Here is a 9,519-nt window from a genome sequence, read left to right as displayed (position 1 = left end):
AGAGAGAAAATCTTTAATGCCATAAAGCAAGGCAATCCATTAAAAAGAAGCACAAATAAAGTTGCAGCTCATGTTATCGCTGATGTGCTTCATTCTTAAGTAAATTAGGAAGTATATAACTGATGGCGCCACGTGACAGAGCTCTTAAATATGATGATTTTGATGTTGAGGGATATTTTAAAATGATGGCAGCATGATGTATAATTGGCAAGTCAGGTCAGTATTCTGGCTACTCTTTAGGATTCAGGAAATACTCACTTAACTATTGTTTTGATTATTATTTCTGATGTGATAGAGGGCATTTATATCCAGTTGAAGTGACTCAGAAATGGATTTACAGCTCTGACCATCTCCATTCTCTTGTTCTCCACCCCTCTTACCGTTCTTCCATGTTAGCCAAAGCTACACCTTCGGCCTCCTTCTTGATGTTTTCAATGAACGGCGTCCAGCGGCCTGTCTGGGTCTCAGCATCTTCTTGGGATTTTGTCGCCCCCTCTGACAGCTCTGGACTGGCGTCAACAGCCTGCCGTGAATTGGACTGTGTCTGTTGTGTCGCTTCCTGCTGTTGGTTTGCTGTCTGCGATGATGATGATGTCAGTGATGCAGATGGTGCTTCAGCTTTGGACTCATGTTTACGTTTCTGCTGGCCCTCGTTGTCTGAGTCCACATCTTCTAGTACCATGTCAGGTTTGAGTTTGGACGAAGCTGCAAGAGGATGACAAGCGTCGATTTGTGTGTAAGAATGAACATGTGGTTGACATTGGACATGTTGTTGATGGATTTGGTTTTGGATGTAGGGGAAAAAATTCAACTGGACACATATTACAAGCTGGATTTGATCTTATGACAGAATTAATAAATCTATACTGTACATACAGGGCTGCAGGCCGGGCTTTTTATAATCATATTTCTCGATTAATCGATTAGTTGTTTCTGTTCTGGTCTAAAAAATGTCGGAAAATTGTGAAACTGTCAATCAGCGTTTCCCACAACCCAAGATGACATTTTCAAATGTCTTATTTTGTTCACAACTCAAAGATATTGAGTTTACGGTCATAGAGGAGTAAAGAAACCAATAAATACTACTATTTAAGAAGCTGGAATCAATCAATCCATTTCCCTCAAAAAATACTCAAAATCATTGGCAATTTATTTAATTGTTGACAATTAATCGATTAATCTGTGCAGCTCTGTTTATAATAGAGGTATACAGCTGTACTCAAGTTTCTACATGCGCACTTATGGTTGGTTTATTTCCTGTTGTTGCTGCAGCGAGGACATTTAGCCTCTGTATATGGGGCGCTTGCTCTAACAGCCTGGTATCACCAAAAGGCGTGTGAATGACACGCTATTTCTCTCAAGCCATCTTGCGTATAATTACAACGCATTTCATGATTTTTGCGTGTCATTTCACGCCATTTAGTCTCAATTGACTTGTATTGTGCAGAGATGGCGTTGTCATTTGACGCACAAATGTCATTGAGGGAAAACCCACATGTGGCGGAGAAATACGAAGTGGTGGAGCTTTCTGTCAGAGGGATATTTTTAAATCAATATTTCATGTGAAGGATGGCTGAAATGACGGGCGTTAAATGACGGGCGTTAAATGACACGCGAAAAGCTCACAATAGAAGTGTATGGGGAACTACGGGCGTTAAATGACACGCGAAAAGCTTAATATGCGTAGACATGCACGCGAAAAGTCATTAAAAGTGGCGTGCTATTTATACGCCCTCCAATGAGACCACGTAGGCTCTAACCACTGAACCACTGAGCACCCCTTGTTGTAGTCTTTTGAGCGTCAGAAAACATCCACTACAGCATTCTTTGTGTGTAGAGGATGCATGGAGGCAATGGAAGGTATTATTGAGAAGACCACCACATAAATGATTTCACACGGACTCTTTATTACTCTTGCAGTATCCTCCCACTTTCAAGAATGTGTTCTACGACCTTGTCTTCATAATAGTCAACATATTTGCAACACGAGCAAGTGTGGTTCTTTCAAATCAAGTCAAACCTTCTGAAACAACACCACACCACGTCACCAGGCCACATTTCACAGTTCAAAGCCAAAGACATCGATCACGTGGATCACAATAGACCTACTCTTTTACATTTGTGTTGTGTAACCTCAATTAAACCTGTGGAAAATCTTATTCGAACTGTTACATGATCAAGACCCAGACTCAACTTTCTTAGAGCACACTATATAAGATTTATTAAAATAAACTAGTGTTACAATTTCCTCTAAATATCAAGTATAAATACATATAGTTTCAGATTTTGTCCACAAATAACATTATCATAAATGAACATAGCTGCCATTTAATTATTATTTCCAGATTTCTGTGAATTGGGAAAGGAATTCTTTTAAATTAATGACCAGTACACAATCCTTTTTAATCTACTATTGCTCTTTTTCTTGATATGAAAATGGCAACATGAATAAACAGTAAAGTGTACATTTCCACGGGATAAAGCACAATAGAGTAACACAAAAATCTTCTCTCTGCAGTCTTTTGTGAATGAAACCAGCAGTTTCAAATAAATTTCGATTGCTAAATGTTTCAGTGTCAAATTGAAAATGTGCAAAATTTAAATCACAAAGACAAAAACTCCTCTAATTAGCTGTAGCATATACAGTACACATTCTAGTTGTGTATCAGTGCACACATTTTAAATTGTAATACATTCATATTAAACTGTATTGCATACAGTAAGGTGAGTTGAATATATTAATATATTCTTGTAGTATTTTACAGCTGCCTAGTTTCTGTACTGAGCTACACAGCATTTGTAGCTCTCCCAACAGTACAATATGTCTTTGGGTATCTGTCTGTTTGTCTGTGTGGCAATCAGAGCGTCCCCCAGTCGTCTCCTCCTGCTGTTTAAGGGGCTCGCAGCGCCTTCCCCCCTGAAACAGAAGGAGAAGAGGCACTGAGTTAGGCTCCGACCGTCCGACCAAAACACCTCTTCAAAAACTATGGGGGAAAAACAAGAGGGTGCTTCAACAGAAAACACATGTATAGTACTTTCTAAATATTACACAGATCCACCAGAGTTCCTCAAATGGACAAACAATCTATATATTTCACCAGTAAAATAATGACTTAAATAAAACGCACCCCATGTTATTAAAGTGCTGTTTTCTCTGCTATGCAACGCTCTCCAGTGACTTAAAATCTTGTCGGGAAAACATATAAAATAGATCCACTTGACTGAACTGTGAACTGTGGCTTTCTGAACAGTGGTACTAGCAAGAAAATGGCAAGCAGAAGGTTTTCTATAATTAAATAATAATAATTATATATATATATATATATAGAGAGAGAGAGAGAGAGAGAGAATTAAGTGAAAAAAATCTTAAACTCACCTTTCTGTAACACTTCAGCTGCACCCTGGGGGGAAAAGTGTGTAAGTTGAATTGATATCAATATAGTTCTAGAAATGATTGAGTGACAATATGTAGCAGAAAGGATTGGTGGTAAGGAAAGGTTGAAAGGTTGAGGAGTCAAGAAGAGGAGAAGGAAGAAAGAAGCATCGATTGATTCTCAAACATTACCAAAGCATCATCTTTAGGTAGAACTGCAGGCTGAGGCATCTTCAGACCCAGCCCTGACACGAACCAGCCAACCACACTGTCAAAAAAAACAACCCAGAATTAACTGCATGTACTTATCCATTTTACAGTTTTGCAACATCCCAGTCTCTTCGATTATGAAGGTAATTCCAAGGAAAACATCAGTAAAGTCTGTCGGCTTAGACAGCTCAGTACTGTATCATTCATGTCTCATCAATGCATGTTACTAATTCACTTCTTCCACAGAGTTGTTTATGCTTTGTCGTCTCTCAGGTCTCTACTGATCATGGTGGTGCCTGCTGCCGTGGTCCTGCATGACGCTTCCTGCTGCTATTATAATCTATCACCTTAGCTGTGCTTGTTCTACTATTCTGCTGTATGAACCGCTCTAACATATAAGTCATATTCACATTACTATATATATTATTATAGTTACTGGAAGTGTGTCTGTCTCTGTCTTTGTGTCTGGCTTTGTCTCTCTCTGTCCATCTGTCCATCTGTCTGTCTTTTCTCTCTTTCTCTCTCCTTTTCTTCCTCCCCAACCGGTGCAGACAGATGTCCGTCCTCCATAGAGCTGGGTCTGTCAGACGTTCCTGCCTGTTATAGGGAAGGTTTTCGTTGCCACCGTACTCTACGGGGGAATTGTTGGGTCTATGTAAATCATAAATAAGTCATAGAGTGTGGTCTATACCTACTCTGTAAAGTGTCCTGAGATAGCCTTTGTTATGATTTGGCACTATAAATAAAATTGAATTGAATTGATGTCACAAATGTCCGTCTACCACTTACAATGATAAAGGTGTAATTTGATCCACCTTAACAGGTGAAACAAAGCTAACAGGAGACTCAGGAAGATGTAAATCAGTCACAGTAGACACACCCACACAGTACTGAGAAGAGGTCTGATCTACCAAATTAACTGAAAACACCTGTGCGGGTTAAACCAGTTAAGACCCTCAGGTCTGAACCCTCATATGTAGCATCTGACCCCCCATGGAAATCATTAAAGTATCATTTTATCTTGTATATTGTCTTGTGGAAATAGAGTGATAAGAAAGGACAGTGTGGGATAAAAACGTACCCCGAGGCTTTGCTGTCAGTATCCAGTGAGATTCCACTGATAGATTCAGGTGGTGGAGAAAAAACTGGAGAGAAGAAAAAGACTTGATGTTCAGTGTACAAAACATGTATCCATGCAATAAAGTCCTTAGTGTAATGGGACAGCTTAGGTCCAGAGATTCCTTGTATGTCTTGTTCATGTGAATAATTGACAATAAAGCTGACTTTGACTTTGAGAGTCCACACAAAAACAATCATTTAGAACATAGATATGGGCAAGGTAAAGCAATAAAAATATTCTCAATATATTGCACATTTATTTTTAAGGTGGGCCTTTTTTTTAGTTTGCTAAAATACATTGAGTTTTGTGCACCCGTCCACAGCAGTGCATTGTTTAGCTTCCGTGTCTGTCCTCCAGCCTGATTCTGCAAACTGCGGATGTGCTGACCACCATCCACTGTAGGTAACACACTGACTGTGGATAAGTACCTCATACAACCACACTTTAAAAAATCAGGACTATCCCTTTAAAGCTTGAATGTTTCAAAGAGGTAAGTTATGTGTTGTGATTGTCCGTGCCTTTTTGTACCTTGGTGCTGTGGGTAAACACATGCCCACTGGTCTACATTGGGACAAATGTACTTTAATGTTTGTGTTTGTGAGTGTGTATGTACTTTTGTCCAGAGAGGAGCGGCTGGACTTGCTCGGTCGATCTATAGGTACGGCACCAGGAGGCAGTATGACTGGCTGAGGGACCATCTGCTTTATCCAGTTCACCATGCTGCAGCAGAAAAAGAGAAGAGTCAGCCCCTTACATGTTTATAGTTATTTTAACTACCTGCACTGATGTGTGTACATGTCTGTATCTGATTCAGTTTGTCCAGTAAAGTCCAGCTGCTTTGGACTCTTTGGACAAATCAATCCATCAAATGTCAGTCGCTGTCGGTATGTGTTGGGTCACTGTGAAGGTGAAGGAAGGAGGTTTATTCACTTGGGGAGCTGATGAACTACTTCCTCCGATTCTTCATCCGACTCCATTTCCACCACAGGGATGTGAGGGAGGGGATCAAAATCTGGACAGACAGAGAGTAGAGATCAGCTCAGCAGTTGGGATGGTAAATTATTGTAGAAGTAATTATTGCATTATAGACACATGATCAAGAAACATACCTGGCATTCTTGCTACTTCGTAGATCTAGGACAAAAGAGATCAAATGTACGTAAAGTCAAGTAAAAGAGGATCGTTATAAGATTTTCTTACATTATTCTTGTGGCACATTGGGAAATTATTCTCACATTGTTAATGAATAAATATTTCAGACACATTATCTCTTCCACATTATATCTACAGTGTTATGTCGATGTTAGCCAACCAGAGGTTAATGGCTCACTGGATGTACAGTGCTGGAATAAAGCCCCACTTCTGCTGTCCCTCTATTTTGCAAGAGCAACTTAGCTCCACCAAAGATGAGTGTAATTGGTTTAAAGAAAAATAACAAACTAGCCAGATTGTCCCCCCCCCAATCCCAGAATTCTAAGCCGGTGTAGCCAGACCATTCTCCAGCGCTGACACAGTACTCTGGATATATATCTGGCTATGCGAGGTAATAAACCACAGGTAATAAACCACATGTGCGACTCCCCATGTAAGCCCCTGCTGTGGCCAGAGTGGGTTACAAATGGTGCTCAATGGAGCAATAAACTTCATGTCTCACATAAGCCCCTTTTATGTCCATACCCACAGTACAGCATGTTGTGCCAAGGAGGGCGACAAGTGGGGCCCGTATGGGGTAAAGCTAAAAATAGAAATATTTCTATTGCAATCTGACATGAAATGAATGGATCATGTCTCGCCTGCAGCACTCGAAGAATATTACAAAAAAATGCTGCGTGTTTATCAGTGAAGCCCTGAGGTCTCCATTTGAGAGGGTTTAAATGCAGCGACGTTAATGGAGGGCTTTAAGCTGGCTGAACCCCCCGTAAATTACTTTATAATATACACATGATTAGTCTTATAAGCCTGTGGGATAGTTTTAAGTTGCTTAACTCAAGTATCAGACGGATCAAAGGTGTAGATTTTCTTGCTGTTGCTTGGTTCAATTACTTTAACTGGAACAAACTTAATAACATAAAACACATTGTTCCCATTATGTTGGAGTCTTGGTTTCTTGAGAGAAAAGCACTGCAACGCTAGTTTATGAGCGTCGATGTTCCTAAATATTTGGATATTACAAGATTATTTATATGCAAAATTAGTTTTGAGGCAGTACCGATGTAGTTAAGATGTTGATTTGGTGTTGTTTAAGTTGAATATGTATCACCACATAATAAAATTCTTGTGCCTCACCTCAGTGTGTTCATCATTGTCGTTAGTCTCTTTGTACTTCTCATCAGGCTGAGGCAACACCTTGGTCAGACCCTGAGCGACCCAGCCTATCACCCCAGACCTTGAGAAAAACTGTATTTAATTAACATTTGAAGAATGTATTTAGCATTAAATATGCACTACTATCTAATCATACTGTACCTTTCTCCATCCTCCGCTGACTGGTTGATGGCAAAGAAAGAAATAGAGAATGAGAACATTTAAATCTGCCTTCCTTCTCATTTGTCTTTGTACCCATTAGTCACAACTATGGTATGATATGATATGATTGATCAAGTCTGACATGTTGCATCCCAGCAGCTCCATTTGAAACGTCAAACTAATACAAAAGAACTTGAAAGAAATAAGGATATATGCATATATATGTCCCTATTCCCCTAGACGCTATTCCGGACGTAACACCAACACAGAAACTAAAGGGGCCTGTACGCATAGAGTGGTCTCATATTGCAGTTTCCATGGAGACAATATACAAGATAAAAATAACTATAGAAATGTAGTTTTATCAAAATGTGATAATAATAATAGTGTGAGAATAATCATATTAAATTACAGAATATTTAATGTAATTAAACTGATTTTGACTTTAAAATGTGCTCTGTTTCCTATAGTTTAATACATGTCATTCTGCAATACGGTTATTTACTGTAATTTCACCGTATCCATCTGGAAACTCTGCCGCAAGTTGTTTTACCATTTTTGTACATTTTTTTTTTTTTTTACAGTGTAGCATATATTTATTTCTCCTAGGATTATAAGTAAGTTAAATGTCCACTCAAATATCTACACACTCACCCGGGCCTCAGAGTTGGACCTGCTGGGTCGAGGGGAACCAGAAGGTTGAGGCAGGGCGCTGACAAACCCATTAGAAAACCAGCCTAGCACTCCAGTCTGGGCTTGGCTGTAGAGGAGGGCAAGAAAGATGGTAAGATGTCCACACACACACACACTCTTACTAGTGGGTGGACAGAGAGGTTTACCTGTCCTCTGAATTCTCTTCTGTGTTTTTCTGAGGAGGCCTCTTCGCTGTGACAGCAGGGGATTTAGCATCGTCATCTGGCCCAGGAGCTTCAGGGAGTTGGGGGACCACTTTCACCACCCAGTTAAACATCCTTTTGAGCATGCACACAAACAAATACACACACAGTCAGCCTCTCAAAAGCTCTTCATCAAACATTGTTGACAATGCTGATGATGATAATAATAATAATGATAATTCATAGTAACTCTTTCCTAGTCTTCATTGAAGCAGTCACTTCATCTGTCAAACAGAAAGTCCTTAATTGGAGCTAATGAGGTCTGATGGAGGACGTGCACCTGCTTCGTCTTTGCTTTTATCTCAGACAACATTTTTACCAACCTGACATTTCTTTCTCTCTATGGTCTTGACTATTTTATCCCCCACATAAATCATAAAACTGTTTTTTGTTTCGCATCAACTTTGACAATGGTTTGTGGTTGCCTGGAATATGAATAAGAAAATCCTATATAATAGGATTTATATAAAAATCGTATATAACTGAATAAAGTTGGTTGGCAATGTGCAAACTTGGCTTTTCAATATGAAAATGAACATAGAAATCAGGATCCTGAGTCAAAAGTCAGAGGAGACTAAAAGGCACTAGTAGCATGCCATAAGCTGCTTTGCCAATAACCCCCACAAGTGACAGGGCATTAAATCAATTAGTCAGTTAGAAATCAGTCATAAATGTACAGGAAGGACCCAGCACGCTGATTCAAGATAGAGATTTACAGAGCCAGCAGGAGAGCCACTTGTCTGACTTAATCTCAAATGTGGGTATTATCCGCTGTGACAGTTTATCAACCTGTTCAGATAATCCACTTCAGCAACGGGCCAACGAGCCACTGAACCTGCAAGATGTCCTGCTAACTGACCACAGCAGACAGGTAGAGGGCAATCAGGACAGCTGATAAACAAACGTGTCACATAGCACTTCCCTGGGAAACGAGTATGGGCTATGTCATAGATCTACTGTATGTCTCGAGCCAAGAGGACATTTATTGTATCAATGCAATATTTATTGTATTCTCTCATATAATCCACTATTTTATTCTTGAATCTAAACTCGATTTTGTACATGTTTGTTGGAGCTTAATGTGAAGTAATGTGGAGACAGTTTAGTTCAAGTTCCATAAAAAGTGATTTAAGATCACAGCTCAGCTCAGCAGTTATAACATGTTTTAGCTGTGCAATTGGTTCTATTGGATCTATGAAGAATGTGCTCACAGAAAATCCCCATGCATGTTTACCAAGCTGTTGTTCTGATCCCAGTGTGTGATTCCTGACACATTGTCCCAATCAGCAGAGATCAGTGGGGCCTCTTCCCTTGCCTGATCTTATAGCATTGGATTAAATAGTGCAGCTCTGTCCCCCAACTAATCTACAGCCTTCCTCGCTGCTTAAGGCATGGATCAACCCCTGACATACGTCCTCATTACTCTGGATCATTTCAGTCATCAAGGAGTATAA

At 39.8% G+C, this 9,519-nt stretch overlaps 1 protein-coding gene across 1 annotated transcript in view; it reads right to left on the bottom strand.

Annotated features, from left to right (window-relative positions):
- The window catches only part of LOC310949133 (uncharacterized protein), a gene marked incomplete at both ends in the record, with an annotated part of 23,253 nt that extends 15,114 nt beyond the window's left edge, over positions 1 to 8,139 (bottom strand). Inside the window, 11 exons of the mRNA XM_083916466.1 lie at positions 381 to 705; positions 3,377 to 3,401; positions 3,566 to 3,641; positions 4,665 to 4,728; positions 5,317 to 5,423; positions 5,634 to 5,715; positions 5,813 to 5,837; positions 6,990 to 7,089; positions 7,170 to 7,189; positions 7,824 to 7,929; positions 8,009 to 8,139. Of these exons, the coding sequence (XP_083772592.1) occupies positions 381 to 705; positions 3,377 to 3,401; positions 3,566 to 3,641; positions 4,665 to 4,728; positions 5,317 to 5,423; positions 5,634 to 5,715; positions 5,813 to 5,837; positions 6,990 to 7,089; positions 7,170 to 7,189; positions 7,824 to 7,929; positions 8,009 to 8,139 (1,061 nt within the window). The remainder of the gene's footprint in view (positions 1 to 380; positions 706 to 3,376; positions 3,402 to 3,565; positions 3,642 to 4,664; positions 4,729 to 5,316; positions 5,424 to 5,633; positions 5,716 to 5,812; positions 5,838 to 6,989; positions 7,090 to 7,169; positions 7,190 to 7,823; positions 7,930 to 8,008) is intronic.
- Between the last annotated feature and the right edge of the window lie 1,380 nt (positions 8,140 to 9,519).

Source organism: Echiichthys vipera (genome assembly GCF_963691815.1).
Source record: "Echiichthys vipera genome assembly, chromosome: 7".
Taxonomy (NCBI): domain Eukaryota; kingdom Metazoa; phylum Chordata; class Actinopteri; order Perciformes; family Trachinidae; genus Echiichthys; species Echiichthys vipera.
Note: the sequence above shows the minus strand (reverse complement) of the source record. Positions and strands in the feature narration are given on the sequence as shown.